Here is a 19,909-nt window from a genome sequence, read left to right on the forward strand (position 1 = left end):
TTTCCCCATGGCAATGCCACTTGCCAACCGATTAGCACTCTCTTCACATACGGTATAAATTATATTGGTGTTCTTGCAAGTGTCCTGAAGAGTGCAAGACAAAAAGCTTAGACATGTCCCTTTTTTTCAGCAATACTCAAGTTCTGTGCTACCAAACGACTATTTGTATACTTGCATTTATATAGTGCTTTTCATGATCAATGGGTGTCTAAAAGCACTTAACAGCCAATGAGGTACTTTTGATATGTAGTCACCGTTGAAATGTAGGAACATGGCAGCCAATTCGCGCACAGAAAATTCCCACAAGCAGCAATGAGATAATGACCAGGTAATATTTTTGTGATGTTGATTGAGAGATTATTGTCCAAGGCTCTGAGGATAACTACGCTGCTGTTCCTCTAAATAGTACAATGGGATTTTTCACATCCACCTGAGCAAGTAGATGGGGCCCCTGTTTAATATCTCACCCGAAAGAAGACACTCCCTCATTACTGCACTGGAGTGTCAGCCATGATTTTTGTGCTCAAGCCCTGGAGTGGGACTTGAACCTTGAACCTTGTGACTCAGGTGAGAGTGTTACCAACTGAACCGTGGCTGACGCTTAAATGCGAGTTTTAAGGTGGTGTAGTGGTATTGTCACTGGACTGGTAATCCAGAGACTCAGGGTAATGCTCTGGGGACCCAGGTTGACCATGGTGGAATTTGAAGCCAATAAATATATGGAATTAAAAGTTTAACGATGACCACGAAACCATGGCCAATTGTTGTAAAAACCCATCTGGTTCACTAATGTCTTTTAGGGAAGGAAATCTGCCGTCCTCACCTAGTCTGGCTTACGTGTGACTCCAGACCCACAGCCATGTGGTTGACTCGTAAATGCCCACTGAACAAGGGCAGTCAGGAATGGGCAATAAGTGCTGGCCCAGCCAGCGATGCCCACATCCCACGAATGAATTTTTAAAAAGCCATTTGTTCTCTTGATGTTGTTATTATGTTTTTCCTTGTTTGTGTGAAGAGTGTTGCTATACCATAGCAATGTGGGAGCTGTCAGTTATCCGCCAACTCCCATTATCTACCTGGTTTCCCCTTTCAGAATGATAAGTCAGTGGAGGTTTTGCTGTTCTTTTCAAAGTTAAAGCACTGGGGATTTCAAAGTTCACTTGAAAATGAGTGAGTTATGGTTCTGAAACCTCCTAGTGTTTATTGGCTGCTCGATTCACATCGAGAGACACGATGGTCAATTAACAATGGTTAATGACCACCATTTTCTATTTATCAGGATATGGCCGGTTGTCTGAGCAACAGTTGGTTGTTGAGTGTACGTCATCGATGCCTGTGACTGGGGGTCCTCTGTGCCATTCAGATGGGGCAATCAGCGATGAGACCACCGAGGCTGCTGAACTATTCATGACGGTAAGGAGAAGCCTCCCTTTACTGTTTATCCTTCTTGTGGTTGCTGTACTACAGTGGTGTATATTTTAATTTCTCCTCTCCCTCCTCTGACCTTTTAATATGCTCTTATGAATCATTCTCAAGTGAGACAAATAAAAAGGGTTTTAGCGTTTACAGATGTTTGTTTGCTGGCCTCTTGAGCATCCCTTATTTTCATCGACCACCACTGGCGGTCATGCCTTCAATTACCTGGGCCCTAAGCTAGGAGATTCTATCCCTAACTCCCTCTGCATCTCTGGCAGTCTCTCCTCCTTTATGTTGCTCCTTAAAACCTGCCTCTTTGATCACACTTTGTTCAGTAGCCTGTCCTAATACCTCTTTGAGGCTCGGAGTCACATTTTGTTTGTAAGCGCTCCCGGGAACACCTTGGGACTTTTTAACTACACGAAAGATGTTACTCAAATGAATGTGGTTGTTGCTGGCATCAATAAAATAACTCCATAACCTCCATAGAGGAGTTTCACTTGCAATAAGGAGTGTGGGGAAGCACTGCCATTATATTTCTTTACGGCATATAACAACTCAAAGGAGGGAACAAGGGGAGTGGAAGGGAAGTAGCGATAAACCTGATCTGCACCCGGCTCCACTAATACGCAAGTGCTTTCAGCACATAATACTCATTATCTGTAACCAAAGGTCCTAATGGAGACCTAGTGTAGGCTGTTCTAGGAGGTGCTGAACTGAACTGTTGGAAGAGGTTACCTTGCACCCTAAGCGCGTTGCCTGACAGTGGGTGTGAGTCTTCCCACATGTAACCGACCTCTGAAGCTGGCACCTCTCCTCTCAATTAACTGTGCAACAGTTTTAATAGCAAAGTCACAGAAACACCTACCCACGTGAGAGAAGGTCTCCACCCTAAACTTGGAAGGAAAATAGACCGTGGTTCCAGTGCTAGTTATTTGAGGCTCATCGGCAACATTAGCTTATTGTGTGCAGGTTAGTTTTGCAGCAGAAGGAAAGCGTGCCACCATTTCACCTGAAGAAAACCCAGCAAATCGAGTAGATAAAAGCAAAATACTGCAGTTGCTGGAAACCTGAAATAAAAACGGAAAAAGCTGGAAAAACTCAGCAGGTCAGGCAGCGTTGGTGGAGAGAGAGACAGAGTTAACGTTTTGAGTCCATATGACTCTTCAAGTGACAGATGGCCCTGTGGAGGGAGGGTGGGGTTTGGGAAAAATGGATTTTAAAAATGAACAAATAAATAAAAGGATAAAATTAAATAAATATTATAAAAAAAACAAATACAAATTGGATTTAAAAAGGGGCCAGGAGAGAGTTCATGGCCTGATGTTGAATTGAATGTTCAGTCCGGAAGGCTGTAAGGCGCCTAATCGGAAGATGAGGTGCTGTTCCTCCAATTTGGGTTGGGCTTCACTGTAACATTGCAGCAGGCCAAGGACTGACGTGGGCATGAGAGGAAGGTGGTGTGTTGAAATGGCAAGCGACAGGAAAGTCTGGGTCATGCTTGCAGACTGAGCAAAGGTGTTCCGCAAAGCGGTCACCCAGCCTGCGTTTGGTCTCTCCAATGTAGAGGAGACTGCATTGGGAGCAACGAATTCAGTAGACCAAATTGAAGGAGGTGTAAATGAAGCACTGCTTCACCGGAAAGAAGTGTTTGGGGCCTTGGACGGTGAGGAGGGAGGAGTAAAGGAGCAGGTGTTGCATCTTCTGCGACTGCGTAGGAAGGTGCCATGGGAAGGGGATGAGGAGTTGTGGGTAATGCTGCAGTGGACCAAGGTGTCACGGATGGGATGGTCCCTAAAGAATGTTGATAGGGGGCAGGGTGAGGGGAAGATGTGTTTGGTGGTGGCATCAAGCTGGAGTTGGCGGAAATGGCGGAGGATGATCCTTTGAATGTGGAGACTGGTGGGGTGAAAAGTATCATGGTCTGGAGGGACGGGAAGGGGTGAGGGCAGAGGTGCAGGAGATGGGTCGGACATGGTTGGGGGCACTGTCAACCACAGTGGGGGGGAACCTCAGTTAAGCAAAAAGGAAGACATGTCAGAAGCGCCATTTTGGAAGGTGGCATCATTGGAACGGGTGTGACAGAGGCGAAGGAACTGGGAAAATGGGATGGAGTCCTTACAGGAAACAGGGTGGGAGGAGCTGTAGTCAAGGTAGCTCTGGGAGTCAGTGGGCATGGAATGAATATTGGTGGACAGTCTATCACCAGAAATGGAGATGGAGAGGTCAAGGAAGGGAAGGGAAGTGCCGGAGATGGTCCACGCGAAAGTGAGAGGGGGATGGAAATTGGAAGCAGAATTGATAAATTTTTCTAGGTCCAGACAAGAAGCGGCACCAAAACAGTCATCGATGTACCGAAAGAAGAGTTGTGGGAGGGGCCCTGAGCAGGACTGGAGAAAGGAATGTTCCACAAACCCCACAAAAAGACAGGCATAACAGGGGCTCATGTGGGTACCCATAGCCGCACCTTTTATTTGGAGGAAATGAGACAATTTAAAGGAGAAACTGTTCAGTGAGAAAACAAGTTCAGCCAGGCGGAGGAGAGTAGTGATGGATGGGGATTGTTCAGGCCTCTGTTCAAGGAAGAAGCGGAGAGCCCTCAGACCATCCTGGTGGGGGATGGAGCTGTAGAGGGATTGGATGTCCATGGTGAAGAGGCGATTAGGTACTGGTATCAATAAGTTGTCTGAGCTTGCGTTCCTTAACACCTAAAAGGAAGAAAAAAAGTTTCTTGTTAAGGTGTCGGATAAGATGAAGAATAAAATGAAACTGGGGACAAGGACAGCTTTGAGGCAGGTTGAGTCAGTGCTGCTGGAGAGGCTGGTTGAGTGTGTACATACGGTCATGCATGGCCCCGAGAGTGGATCTCAGGATGCAGTGAGAACAACAGTCTGAGGAATGTTGTATGTGTCCTGGAGATACCTGTAATCCTGGGTGGATTTGAAGCATGAGGGATGTAACTTCAGTTGGAACCCACGTAGGGTAAGTCAGTCGCAGCATCCTGAGATCCACACTCAGTGCCGTGTGCAGCCACATGTATGCACTCGACCTCTCTCTCCAGCAGCACCGACTCACCCTATCTCTCCCCTTGTCCAGCCTCTTCTCACCTACATTTGTGATGCCTCTGATACCCTATGCCATATCAACAATTTCCAGTTTTCTCGCCCTAACAATCCCCTCTTCACCATGGACGTCCAATCTCTCTACATTTCCATCCCCCACCAGGATGGTATCTCTGCTTCTTCCTTGAACAGAGGCCTGAACAATCCCCATCCACCACCACCCTCCTCTGCCTGGCTGAACTTGTTCCCTCACTGAACAATTTCTCCTTTAACTTGTCTCATTTCCTCCAAATAAAAAGTGCAACCGTGGGTACCTGCATGAACCCCAGTTATGCCTGTCGTTTTGTGGGGTATATGGAACATTCCTTGCTGCAGTCCTGCTCAGGCCCCCTCCCACAACTCTTCTTCTGGTATATCGATGACTGTGTTGTTGCTGCTTCATGTTCTGGTCTGGACCTGGAAAAATTTATCGATTTTTGCTTCCAACTTTCACCCCTCTCTCACCTTCATATGGACCATCTCCAACACTTCCCTTCCCTTCCTAGACCTCTCCGTCTCCATGCCTGGTGGTGTTGTCACTGGAGTGGTATTCCAAAGACCCAGGGTAATGCTCTGGGGACCTGGGTTCAAATCCCACCACTAAAAATCTGAAGTTAAAAGTCTGATGATGACCATGAAACCATTGCCGATTGTTACAGAAATTTATCTGGTTCACTAATGTCCTTTAGGGAAGGCAATCTGCTGTCCTTACCTGGTCCCACAGCAATGTGGTTGACTCTTTTAAAAGGAAAAGCCCTCTGAACAAGGGCAATTAGGGATGGGTAATAAATGCTGGCCTAGCCAGCGACACCCATATCCCATGAGCGAATAAAAAAATATGTCTGCCATGTGGTTTCTGAATGAATAAGTGCAAAGTTTCACTGAGCTTGGTCATCTTGGAAACCCATGGTAACTCCTCTTCCCTGAGACAAGACTCACTGAGCATAGTGTTTGATATTTCTAATTATCATGGTCTTTCGGTAGAAATGGATCTGATAAATTCAGTGCCCATTCCCAATTGGACACAGATTGCTAAATCTTCATGGGCGTCTTATTTTGAAATCAGTGCTTGCTGCTGACCTCAAAATAAGCCGCCTACAAAGATCTCACGACCTCTGTGGCTTAGGTTTCACCTTTCCCGAGCATTCATTTGAATCTGGCACCAAGTCAGTGGGGTCTCCAGGCATCCATCAACAGTGATATCATCAGGCAGGGTAAGCAGCCAATCACATTGAACTATTCTAATTGACAGCAAGAGGAAGTAAAATGCCCTGATAGTCCATCACTTTTTATAAGTTTTACAGAGAAACAAATAAAGATTGGGGCATGTACATTAGAATCTGAAAGATCATAAACTTTTTTTAAATGTTTCATTTACTACACAAGGACATTTTTATCATAATGGAAACTTGTGACATATAGAAGCATAAAATTAATTTTCCAGGGTCACAGGGTATTATTCAGCAGTACATATGACTTAGTGCGCTGTTTAAAACCAAGTTACACCTCATTAAAAAGGCATAACTTTCTTGAGGGCACGGGGAGTGGTTTATTACAGAGTAAAAGGGGAACTTCTCGCCAGTTCAGTGATTTCTAAAAGATTGCTATCTGTGGGGACTTCAAGAGAGCACCATGGTGGAATAGGGAACAATTGACAGCAACCCCTAGATTTTCGCATTTAACTCCATATGTGCGGGTACCAGATTTGCTGTCAATTTCATAGGGGAATGAGTGCAAACGCTGTAGTTATGACCACTTAATCCAGACCATTGAGTTTTTTTTATCTTGATTTGCTATAATGAGCTCTGTTCTTTTCACAATCAAGTTCAAAATCATGAGGGGCCTGGGCAGAGTTGATAGGGAGACATTTCCTGTTGGTAGAAAGATTGAGAACCGGAGGGCATCGATTTAAGGTGATAGGAAGAACAACCAGAGGCAACATGAGGAAAAGCTTTTTTACGCAGCGAGTGGTTAGGATCTGGAATGCACTGCCTGAGAGTGTGGTGGAGGCAGATTCAATCACGGCTTTCAAAAGAGAATTGGATAATTATCTAAAGAGAAAAGGATTGGCAGCACTGCGGTGAAAAGGTGGGTGAGTGGAACTAGCTAAGTCGCTCTTACAGGGAGTCAACAAGGACATGACAGGCCAAATGGCCTCTTCCTGTGCTGTAACCGTTCTGTGATTCTATTCTATGTGATATAGTTCATATTTTTTGACTTTCAGCCAGCGATCAGAGATGTTTAGCGCTGTTGTTGTTTGGTGTAGGACAGAATAACAAGAGCCATTTTTAAAATTTAGTCAAAAATGCAACATCTTAAGAGCCACAATGCTGTGGAGACACATTTCAACAACGTTTTACAAAAAAAAAGTTAATTAAATGATACTTTTTCGCAAGTACAATGCTAAAAGTTTAACAAATGAAACAAGCCATTTAATTACCATCAAAATGAGTTTAATCAATCAAGGTTCAGAGCCGCACACGAGTCCTTAATGAGCCCCATGTGATTCCAGAAGCATTGGTTGTTGACGCCTGGTGTAGGGTGTGGTTGAAATGTGAATTGAAAGAGGTAGTGACAAGCTAATATAAAACACTGCAATGAACGATCTTGGCTTGGTTTCTTGGTGATATCATCTTTGTTTACTGCTCAACTTGCCCTGGCTAATAGCAGACTTTCCCCTTAGCATGTGGTGCAGCATCCTGCACCCACTTAGTAAATAATTCAAGCAGACCTGCATTAATCAGCTGGGGAATTAATTATTTTCATTAACTGGTGATGCAGGACTTGAGTTCCAACACCCTGCCTGTGATTTCTCAAATGCATTATTATTGGGAAATTACTCAGCAGAGATCGGGGCGCTCCCCAATGGGTTAAATGGTGTTTGCTCTTCTTTGTGTTTGAACTCTTCAATTCATGACATCATGCAGTGACAGAGATAGTATCTGAAGTACAACTGAGAGTCAATGCATGAACTAGGGAGGGAAAGAAAATCAAAGGTAAGAATTCTAAACCGTGAATAACATAGCCGAAATTAGAAGTTAATTCAGGGAGCCCTCGCCGGACAGAAAGACTGGAGGCTAGTTTTTAACGAAATGCACATTTTGACAGATTTGTTCAAGGCCAGCCACCTGTTTTCAAGAGGGTTTCATGTGTTCAAAGTCCATCAACTGCTAGCTGTAGCATACTTAGGAAAATTTGAATGCCCTCCAAACAAGCATTTGTTTCAAAGTATAAATATAGGAATTTAAACAGATATGATAGAAATAAAATGGTTCTAAGTTGGCAGTATCCAAAATAAAATGGTTCTAAGTTGGCAGTATCCAAAATAAAATGGTTCTAAGTTGGCAGTATCCAAAATAAAATGGTTCTAAGTTGGCAGTATCCAAAATAAAATGGTTCTAAGTTGGCAGTATCCAAACTATGAGCCTTGGGACTCTATGGTCTGCAAAGTTAGCACTATTCATTTTCAAATTGCCTCTTCTACTTTTTTCTGTTGTCTGAATTTATAGATTTGAAGATTTGGAAAGGACAGTTCCTGGTGCTTTTCTGTGGTCCCATTTAACGATTTAGATATTAACGATTTACCCTAAATATGAATATGAGCATGGATTTGGACTTTTTATGCAGCCTGTAAGACTACAAGCATTCCTAAACGGTTCATGATAGCCAAAAAATAATTGAATCCTCATAATAGAAATGGTAGAAAAGTTAATCTTGAAGCACATTGGAATACTGCCTGGTTTATTAAAAATAGCTTCAGCTGGGCCTCCTCACTGGTCACGGACATGTTTACGAACTGAAATTGAAAGTAACAGTTCATTTTAAAAGTTTGCAATCACTTGGTAAATTGCCTTAAAACAAAAATGAACAGCCAATTTTTGGAGTGAGATCTAGTTAGTGGTACTCTCTCCTTCACATCAACAATTCCTGCTCACTTAGCTTGGCTTTCAATGCATCTGTTGTCCTTCCTTTTAAAATCTGCAGATTCATCCTTCCCTCCCCTCCCCTCTGTGTCCTCCATATGCCCCCACCATCCTTAAATTTGGGTTATGTTAATGTTGGGAATGGCTGAGCAGAGTGTGCAAATTAACTACACAGGGAGAAGGAAGATGGACTGTAAACCTTCAGGAGTCCTTGGCTGTAGGTACTGTGATAGCTGCATTATGGTGAGTAGGTGGCAGTTTTTGTTGTGCAGGCTTTGACCTAATTTTGGCGGAGCGGGGTGGTAATGTAGCCTGGGGCATCACCCATATATAACACTGTGCATTATCGTGGTAATGCACAGGTTGATCGAATTATTTGCACATGGGCTAGGGATGGTGTGTAGAGGGTAACGTGCAAGCTGGGGCCTGTCGTCTGGAGGGCAACAAATAGGTTACACATCTTTCACGGAGGGTAATGCACAGGCAGAATGCGAGGATGATGCACAAGGATATAACGTATGTTAGGTTGAAAATACATTAGATGCAATATGTTCAGAGGGTGATGCGCAAACTGCATCATATTGCTTTGAAAATAACGTGTAGGCTAAAGGCTGTATGCTAAGACGTAAGGTAACTTATTGAAGGTGTACAACAATGATAACAGCAAGAACAAAGCTTGAACTATTACCATTTTCTCATTCATGAGTTGTATTAAATTTGAGTTATTTCATCTGATACATGCACATGGAGCTTATTAGATGGTCACTTTGCTCTTTGCGAGACGACATGTCCCCTATGTCGAGTATGTACTGTCCTATTATGTAAAAGAATAAGAATTTTTAGAGATGGGGAGAAAGTCAATAAGCTTTTTGATCTGGACCTCGCCTTCTCACCATAGCCTCCAATTCCTTCTATCTCTAAAATTACATCTCATTGCCTCTTGAGTCTATTTGTACAGATGGTTTCAGTTGCCTTCCCTGGTAACTTATTGTACAATCTATTGCCCTTAGGGTGAAAAGGCTCTGCTTGAGTTCCCACCATATTCCGAACTTCCTAATCTCTAGTTTATGTTCTCTGACAACGTGCTGTTAAAGGCGACTATTAAAACACAGTCTGCACCACGTTCCTTGTATTTGTGCAGCCTGCAATTTCAAGGAGCTTACTTTGAAAAGTAATGAAAATATTTTGAGATTTTAAGTTTTTCAACCTTTTGACATTCTGAACACGTAACTATTGGTTTAAAACAGCCTCGTGTTCATTAAGCCAGCTCTTTAAAGTGGTAACTTCAGTGGTGTGGGTAGACCCCAGCAGATGCAATCATTAAACAGTGGGCTTATTGTTTGCAAACTTTCAGTTACACTGTTAACTATTTTGGTTCAGTTCTTTTTGAAAACTAGGATCACATTGTGGTGATGCTAGGGACCGGTGGACTATGTAGATTTGAGCTGCACTCCCAAGAATTGAGCCATACCCAATCTTCCCACTTTCTGCATCAGTTCCAATGGGAAGCTTTAACTAATCTTCAGTCCCGGTACTAATGAGGAGAGAAGGTAATGATGAATCAATGAAAATTGCTCCGGTCCATGAAGAACAACATGTCTGAAGAAATCGTTACAGTAATGATGCTCTTCATTTGTTTTATAAGTCTAGCATTTGCCTTTCCTTATAATTAAGACAAGTTATCCAGACTTGGCGCTTCAGTCTACTTCTAAGATAGTACTCCATTGTGGGTTTCTGCCTTCGGATGGGTGAGTTCCTGCGTTTCTGTGCTATTCTTGCTTTTGAGGTTTGTAAGCGAGGAGCTCATCATGGCGATGCAGATGCCTTGTGGAGTGGCCACCAGTGGCTTCAAAGTCAACAATGAACTCGATTGGGTTTTGTCTAGAAATCTATTAGAGTTATGCCAATGCTGTACAATGTAGGTCAACCTGACTCAGTTCCAGTTTGGCTTGTAAAGGAGCAGGGAGTTGTTCCCGAAATCTTGGCCAGCATTCCTGTCTCATGACATTATCCAAGAGCAGGGTGACTGGTCATCTCGCTGCTGCATGCGGGATCTTGCTGTGCTCAATGTGGCTCCCATATTCGCTGCACTGCATTTTAAATGGTTTTGAACCTGAAGCGCTTCAACTGTTTCAGAGGCAATGAGGGAGTAGTTAAATGCTTAGCCTTTGTTTTTAAACTATACTTAGTGCTGTGTTTTGATCACTGTGCCAAGGTATACTGGAAAGAGCAACAACCCTGATCTGAAGTGGCAGGGGTAAACTGGGAGAAAGATGAGAGAAGTTTAAGCATTGAAATCTAGCAAAGATGATAACCTTATGGAAATGCACAGAATTTTAAATGCTACAGATAAGTAAACCCAGGTTATTATTTCATTGCTGGTCAGGTTAGGAGCATAAATGAGTCAAAACGAATGAAAGTAAATTTAAAACCATTCGGTACATTTTGGCATATTGTACTTTCCTCCTCCCTTCACTGACCACTTTCAGCTTTGGTATTAGATTACTCTCAGGTGAGTTCTAAGCTCCTCACAGCCTTGAAAGTTACCTTCACTGGCCCAAGTATTTAGGTATGTTTTGGTCATGTGCCCTGGATATTCAACAGACAACAAATGAAAACATTTTTTAAAAAATGTGTGCAATAGCTTGCTAGTAAAAGCAAAACCAGTTCTAGTTATTCAAGAAAAGCTGCTTGCTGAGAAGGGAACATTAAGTGCCAGGTGCATGAGTTTCAAATGGATCAATGGCTTTCTCTCTTCCTAGACCTAGGTGGCAGCTTCTTTAAAAGCTGGTGCTTGAGTGGAATTCTTTTAGTTTATCTCTGAACCTTACTCTGGGCTTCATGTGGCATGAGAGGATTGAACATGCATGTCCTCTATTGTCCCTATTCTGTGCTTCAGTGCACAACTTTGGAATAAAACACTAAGCCAGAGGCTGGGGAGAAAAGTGGCATGGTGGTAATGTCACTGGGCTAGTAATCCCGAGGCCCAGGCTAACATGGGTTCAAATCCCATCACAACAGCTGGTGGAATTTAAATTCAGTTAATAAATCTAGAATTGAATGGTGACCGTGATGACTCTCATTGACTGTTGTAAAAATCCATCAGGTTCACTAATGTCCTTTAGGGAAGAAAATCTCTTGTCCTTACCTGGCCGGGCCTACAGAAGGCATTTAATAAACTGCCACATCAAAGGTTATTGCGGAAAATAAAAGCTCACGGAGTAGGGGGTAACATATTGGCATGGATGGAAGATTGGCTGGCTAAGAGGAACATAAATGGGTATTTTTCAGATTAGCAAGATGTAACCAGTGTGCCACAAGGATCAGTGCTGGGACCTCAACTCTTTATAATTTACATAAATGACTTGGATGGATGGGATGTCTGCCAAATTTGCTGATAACACAAAGATAGGTAGGAAAGTAAGTTGCGCAAAGGAATAAGGAGGCTACAAAAAGACCTAATAGGTTAAGTGAGTGGGCAAAGATCTGGCAAATGGAGTATAATGTGGGCAAATGTGAAATTGTCCATTTTGGCAGGAAGAATAAAAGAGAAGCATATTATCTAAATGGTGAGAGATCGCAAAGCAGAGGGATCTGGGTGTCCTAGTGCATGAATCACAAAAGGCTAGAATGCAGGTACAGCAAGTAATTAGGAAAGCTAATAGAATGTTAACATTTATTGCAAGGGGTATTGAACACAAATGTTGGGAGGTTATGCTTCAGTTATATAGAGCACTAGTGAGACTACATCTGGAGTACTGTGTACAGTATTGGTCACCTTATTATAAGAAAGGATGTAATTGCATTTCAAGCAGTTCAGAGAAGGTTTACCAGACTAATACCTGGAATGGGCAGGTTGTCTTATGAGGAAAGGTTGGACAGGCTAGGCTTGTATCTGCTGGAGTTTAGAAGTGTAAGAGGCAATTTGACTGAAACATATGAGACCCTGAGGGCTCTTGACAGGGTGGATGTGGAGAGGATGTTTCCTCTTCTGGGAGAACCTAGAACTAGGCGTCACTGTTTAAAAATAAGGGGTCACCCAATTAAAACAGGGATGAGGCAAAAATATTTGAGGGTCATGGATCTTTGCAACACTATCCCTGAAAAGGCGGTGGAAGCAGAGTCTTTAAATATTTTTAAAGCAGAGGTGGATAGATTCTTGATAAATGAGGAGGGTGATAGGTTATCGGGGTCGGCAGGATACAGATTTGAGGTTATTATCAGATCAACCATGATCTTATTAAATGGTGGAGCAGGCTCGAGGGGCCGAATGGCCTACTCCTGCTCCTTGTTCGTATGTTCGTGCCTTTTGACTCCAGTCCCACAGCAATGTGGTTGACTCTTAATTGCCCTCTGAAATGGCAGAGCAATCCACATAGTTCAAGGGCAATTAGGGATGGGCAACAAATGCTGGCCTTGCCAGCGATGGCAACATGAAAGAATAAAGAGAAAAAGTCAGTTTAGTTTGTTGTTCTGCTTTGTTTTTATTCATTCATCAAATGCAGGCGTCACTGGCACGGCCAGCATTTATTGCCCTACCCTAATTGCCCATGAGATGGCGGTAGTGAGCCCCTTTGCTGAACTGCCACAGTTTGAGTGGGAACACCCACAGTGCGGTAGGTAGGGAATTCCAGGATTTTGACCCAGTAACAATGAAGGAATGCCAATATATTTCCAAGTTAGGATTGTGTGCAACTTGGAAAGGAACTTGCAGGTGGTGGTGTTCCCATGCACCTTGTCCTTTGTCTGTCCACAGAAGGAAAAGAAGTATTTTTAGTTGAAGGTCCCATGGCACTATTTGCAATAAAAGCAGAGAATTCTACTGATGGCCCCACAACATTTTTTCCTTAATCAACGCTACCAAAAAAAGTGATTGACTGGTCAGGTTAATCCTTGTTTGTGGGAACTTGCTTACACCATGTCCCGCTAAACAGTAATTGATCTCGTTAAATGCCATATAAAATCTGGAATTATTATTCCTGTGTAACCCGAATCAATGCATTCAGACAACTTATTGCTCCAGTTCCTAGTTTTAGGACAAGCCAGGATGTTGCGGGATGTGGGAGGGTGGGGGCATGGGGTGGGGTGGTGAGGAAATATGTTAATAACAGCCATGTGTGCATATAAATCAGGTTGCAATAATAGAATCAAATTGCGGTATTGCCGTCTTGCAAGAAGTCCATAGATTGCTGCTTTAATAACCCACTTGTGTTGTAGCTCTACCTCTGGGAGGCAGAGAGCATGGATCCTAACAGCCAGGTCTGCCGCTGGGTTATTATTTCGGCCGTGAGAAGGGAGGGGACAAGAACAAGGAGGCTGAACTCCAAGCCGTTAACTGTCATATGCAACCCTCCCCATCCCCAATCTCCCTGAACCTGCGAAGAGCCCCAGCTAGACAGTGAGGTTATAAATAAGACTCTGTACTTTCAGTACTTTGCAACATTATTAGTAGTTCCAGTGGATAAAAGACTTTTATTCAGAGATCTCTGTTATATCTTAAAATACCCTGAGAGATTATGAAAGAAGTACAATGACTCCTGGCATGTTGATAAATGTTGCCTGGCCCACAAATTTAATTTTTCTGTTGAAAGCAGGTTCATTATATATAAATAGGGTAATATCGTCTTCAGCTCCCACACAACCCCGTACCCTTGCCACCAACTCCATTTCCCTTCCCCAGTCACTGCCTCAGGCTGGACCAGACAATTCACTATCTTAGGGTTCTGTTCAATCTCAAGCTGTGTCCTCTCCGTCACAGAGACTGCTGACTGCTACCTCAGTCTGTACCCCTTCCTTAAGCAGTCGGTTGCTGAGACGCTCACCCATGCTTTTATCACCTCCAGGCTCAATCTATATCATCCTGCTCAACCTCTCATTTCCCCCATCCTTTGTAACCATCAGCTTCTCCAAAGCTCTACAGCTCTTCAATTGCCTTGCCAACCTATCATCTCTGTCCTTACTGATTTCCATTGGCTTCTCATGCCCAACTCCAAATTCAAAATATTCATCTTTCATGTTCAAACCTTCATCATGGTGTGTTCCCGCTCATATCCTCTTAAACTTCACAGCTGCAAACCCTTCCTCCTATGCACCCCGACTCTGTTTCTGTAACTACAAATTCTTCTGAGTCTTCTCCTCCTTTCACCCCTCCGTTGGCAGCCAGGTCTTCAGCTGCATAGGCTCCCAGGATCTGAAATTCCATACCATAAACCCTTCTGCCTTGCCACATGCCTGTTTACGACCCTCCTTAAAACTTGCCTCTTAAACCAAGCTTTTTTTGGGGCACCTCCTCCTAATACTACCCCTGTCTCAGCAAACATTTTAAGAGTCATACAGACTCGAAACGTTAACTATATTCCTCTCCGCAGATGCTGTCAGACCTGCTGAGTTTTTCCAGCTATTTTTATTTTTGTTTCAGATTTCCAGCATCCGCAGTATTTTGCTTTTATTTTATTTTTATTACTCAGTGAAGTGCCTTAGGATATTTCTCCACATTAAACATAAAATATAAAGGCAAGTTATTGTTGCATCAGTTTCTGAAAACATCCTGAAAAGCAATCTGTGTGTCATTGGGAAGAGTAAGATGTGTTTAATGTGAAACAGATGTGCGTCCCTCCTCCTTTAGAACAATTTAAAAATATATATATTTTTAGATCAGCTTATTAGTGCAGGCTATCTGAGCCCCAATACTGAATGGTACAAGCCATAGGGTCATTTGCAGCACTTGTGCCCATTGAGTTCATACTGACTCTCCACGGAGCAAATCAGTCAGTCTATTTCCCTGCTCTATCCCTGAAGCCCTGCAAGTTTATTTCCTTCAAGTACCTCTATCCAATTTCCCTTTTGAAATCATTGATCATTTCTGCTTCACCACCCTCAAAGGCAGCAAATTTGAGGTCATTACCACTCGTTGTGTAAAAAAAAAGTTCTTCCTCACATCCCCCCTGCATCTCTTATCCAGCACCTTAAACATGTGCCCCTCATCCCTTATTGCATCAGCTAATGGAACAGTTTTTCCTTGCCTATCTTCTCCAAACCTCTCATAATCTTGTACACTTCTATTTAAACACCTCTCAGCCTCCTTTGCTCCAAGGAGAACAAACCCAGCTTCTCCAAACTAATCTTGTAGCTAAAATCCCCCATCCCTAGGGCCATTCTGGTAAATCTCCTCTGCACCTTCTGAAGGACCCTCGCAACCTTCCTAAAGTATGGCAACCAAAACTGGACACAATACGCTAGTTGTGGCATAACCAGTGCTTTGTAGAAGTACAACATACCCTCCCTGCTTTTGTGCTTAATACCTTTATTTATGAAGCCCAAAACCCCACATGCTTTGCTAACCACTCTCTCAGTATGTCCTGCCACCTTCAAAGATCTATGCACATGCACCCCCAGGGCCTTTTGTCTCTCGCAAACTTTGAAACTATGCCATGAAACCTGTGTTGCCTCTCCCTGTCCCGCCTCTCCCTGTCCCTTCCGCCAAAATGCATCACCTCACACTTTGCTGCATTAAATTTCACCTGCCACTTGTCTGTCCATTCTGTTAGCCTAACTATGTCCTGTTGCAGTCAGTTTGTATTATACTCACTGTTTGCCGCACCTACAAATTTGGTACCAGCAGCAAATTTTGAAATTTTAACGTGTTCCAATATCCAAGTATCTATCAAAAAAACAATTCCAAGCACTGACTCTTGGGGAACATCACTGTCTACCATCCTCCAGTTTTAAAAGTAACCATTTATCATGACCCGCTATTCTACTCACTGAAGCCAAATTTTATCCAAGTTGACACTGATTCCTCCCCCCCACCCTCCCCACTCCAATTCCGTGAGCATCAGTTTTGTTAACCAGTCTTTAGTGTGGTACTTACTCAAACGCTTTCTTAAAAAGCCACATGGACAACATCTACTGCATTCTCTTCATCAACCTTCTCTATTACTTCATCAAAAAATTCTTTCAATTAGTCTAGCATAATCTGCCTTTTACAAATCTCTGCTGGCTCTCCTCAATTAACTCTGACCTCTCCAAATGCCTGTTGATTTTGTTTTTCCCCTGATTATTGGGAAGAATTTTTTTCCACCGTTTGGGGTCGGGGGTGAAGTGCAGGAGCGGGCGCGTGGGCAGGCATGCCTCTGATCGCCCTCCCCCCCCAATTGGGGGCGCACCACCATTTTATGTGGGCGGGCCAATTAAGGCCCACCCAATGTGCGGGCGGGGTGGGATTCCCTCAGCTGGGAGTGCACTCACGCACGAAAGAGTGCACTGAGCTCCCTGAAGCTAAGTGCTGCCTCAGGGAGATCGACTCAGAATTAAAACTTTGAAGGTAAATGTTTAAAAAATTTCCCTGACATGTCCCCTCATGTGACACTGTCACATGAGTTGGGACATGTCCATCACTTTAACTCAAACCTTTATTAAATATTTAAAAACCCTCATGAAACCTCATCCCGCACGCGGATGAGGTTTCGCGCTTTCTCTGAAGCCCGCCAGGGCTCCCGGCCTGCTCGCCAACCCTAAGGTTGGACGGGCAGCCCTGTCAATTGCCTAAATTGTTTTATTAATGGCCTCAATAGGCCGTTGACAGGTCGGCGGGTGCACAGCTGACTTGGCTGCGCCCCCGCCGACCTGAAAATGGAAATGACACTGGGTGACGTCGGGAGTTCCACCCGATGTCATCCCCACGTCATTTTACGCATCGGCGAGTGAGCCCCGCCTCCCCCCGTGCTCTCCGACTTAAAGATCCTGCCCATTGTTTCTAAAACCTGAACCCAACATTAATGTTAAATTAACAAGCTTGTAGTTACTAGGACGGACCTGACACCCTTTCTTTAATAAGGGTATCACAGTAATTACTTCAAAGAAACAGAGATATATAGTCACTGTGCATTCAGATTACATAAAAACATAGAAAATAGGAGCAGGAGTAGGTCTTTCGGCCCTTCGAGTCTGCTCCGCCATTCAGTATGATCATGGCTGAACCTCTATCTCAACACCATACTCTCACTCTCTCCCCATACCCCTTGACGCCTTTAGAGTCTAGAAATCCATCTGTTTCCTTCTTGAATATATTTGGCGACTTGGCCTCCACAGCTTCTGTGGTAGAGAATTCCACAGGTTCACCGCCCTCTTAAGTGAAGAAGTTTCTCCTCACCTCAGTCCTAAATGGTCTGCCCCGTATCGTTAGTCTGTGACCCCCTGTTCCAGACTCCACCCCCCTGCCCCCTGCCCCCTGCCAGCCAGAGGAAACATCATCGCTGCATGCAGCCTGTCCAGCCCTATCACAATTTAATGCGCTTCAGTGAGATCCCCTGTCATTTTTCTAAACTCCAATGAATGCAGGCCTAGTCGACCCAATGTCTCTCTGTACAACAATCCTGCCAGGTCAGGAATCAGTCTGGCCTATAAGAAATGGCCTAATTCCAGTGTTACGTCTACTAGTCATCTAGAAAAGAGTCTTTCATGAATAGTGAGCTGCTCTCCAGAAACATCTCCCTCTTTCTTGACGTGCCTTTGTGAAAATATCACTGATGTTGATTCACCACATTCTACTCTTGGGCTGGGTATAGAATTTGAATCAATGAATGTTTAAAACAAAAATCCATTTTTATTTGGAATTGGGCACAAGAAGAAACATCAGCTGAACTGACTGACTGTTCTCATGTGGAAACCTTCTGTGGGCTGAGGCAAAAGATTTCCTGACAGCATTGATAAAAGGAGCAAAGGCAGATGTCAGCTTGGCTGCTGTCTCGCTAAATTACCACAGTGCTCAGTGGAAATATCTCAGACATTGGGTTTCAAGAGCTTTCCCTTGATTCTGTTAAGTGGTAGTTTTCGTTTATGTTCCTTATTTTTGTACACTGAAAGATGTTGAGTTATGCTACAGAATGAAGGCTATGATCCATTCTGCCCATTCCTTAAGTGTGAGCAGAGTGAGTGACTTGGTGGCAAGCTGTTCAACTGTGAAAGGCGTCATAGCAGAGACCAACTCTTCTACCTGACAGCTGCACTAGATTGGTCCCAAGTTGTTGGCTTTTTTGGATGCACAGATACCGTGAATGAGGTGTTAGTCCAAGTTCTCATTAATTTGCAGATTTTAACAGTTACTGCTTTCAGGTTTTGGATTTAAACACAAATGAGGTAAAGCTGGTTTAAAAAAAAATTGCCGTTGCCAAGCCTCCAGGCTCTGAAATTTGGAATAAAATGAGAAGTAAAGAGAAGTAAGACGAATCCATCACAGTTTCAAAGGAATATAGGACCAGGGGTGGGCCCTTTAGCCCATCGAGCCTGCTGCTGTGACCTCAACAGTATTTACCTTTTGATATCCTTAATCAACAAGAATCTATCCATGTTGGTCTGTCCCAGAATCAATAGCCTTTGGGAATGTGTTCCACATTCCTACTAACCTTTGTGTGTTGAAATGCTTTGTGATTTCCCTCCAAAATGGCCTGCCTCTAATTTTAAGATTTTATTCCCTCATTCTTGATTTTCCCCCATCAGAAGAAATATATCAACCTTATGGAATTCTTTCAACATTTCAAACGCCTTGATCAGATCGCCCCCTCAATCTTTTAAACTCAAGGGCAATACAGACCCGGTTAATGCCACCTGCTCTAATAATTTAGGGCACCCTCTGCCCCATTGTTGTCAGAGCTCATGAGCTGTAGATCAGACAAGGCAATGTGTGCACATTCCATCAGGGTCGCTCAGTAGTGTTCTCTCCAGCCCAAGATCACTGAGGACAAGAGGAATGGCTCTACTATTCCTCCCACAACTTGCAGTGAAGAGCAAAAGAGAAAGTTAGAGAGGTGGCACAGCGATAATAAAAGGTGGGCACAAAAGAAAGTTGTGTTGGCTCTAGCTGATGTCTGCTATGTTGTTTCAGCCTGATACCTGAGGAATTCCAGCTTTTTGGCTACAGGTGTGGTTGGCAGTGCATTTGGGAAAATGCCAGCGTGATACTGTCACCTGTGGCAAACCATGACTGCATTAGGAATGATGCACAATTAAATAGTGATAAATGGAAGCATGTTTCTGAAGCCCCAGTTCTTCTTTCTTCCCTTGCCCGTGGAATAAGCAGGAGTCAGCCCTGACCAACATTTTTTTTTCAGTACGCCCTAGAACTCGGGTCTCCATAGCGCAATGTTATCGATCTGGGCTGGATGGTCATGCGGTACTAGTTAAAGTGATCATCAACTTTGATTCCCTATAACTGAAATCAAACTGGAAAATGAATTTTCTGTTAGTAGAATAAGTAAAAATATGAATGATTTACTTATTTTGACAACAGTCATTTCTATTCATATGTGTTGATTACTTGACCAGGTATTAACCTAGCTGGGTTCTGTTCCTCTGACTGGCCTGGCAGTACTTATACCCCAGTTCCCCACAGCCACAACTCCACCCCCCCAGCAGTTTCAGCTAGGGTCATTGGGCACATGATTGCCAGCGCTCGCAATTCGGAACACATTC

At 43.6% G+C, this 19,909-nt stretch overlaps 1 protein-coding gene across 13 annotated transcripts in view; it reads left to right on the top strand.

Moving 5' to 3' along the window:
- The window catches only part of LOC144668247 (A-kinase anchor protein 13-like), a 385,814-nt gene that overhangs the window by 246,524 nt on the left and 119,381 nt on the right, over window positions 1-19,909 (top strand). For all 13 annotated transcript variants that reach the window (XM_078530039.1, XM_078530037.1, XM_078530033.1 and 10 more), the window contains one exon: window positions 1,280-1,413. In XM_078530039.1, the coding sequence (XP_078386165.1) occupies window positions 1,280-1,413 (134 nt within the window). The remainder of the gene's footprint in view (window positions 1-1,279; window positions 1,414-19,909) is intronic.

Source organism: Cetorhinus maximus, chromosome 26, assembly GCF_964194155.1.
Source record: "Cetorhinus maximus chromosome 26, sCetMax3.hap1.1, whole genome shotgun sequence".
Lineage (NCBI taxonomy): Eukaryota > Metazoa > Chordata > Chondrichthyes > Lamniformes > Cetorhinidae > Cetorhinus > Cetorhinus maximus.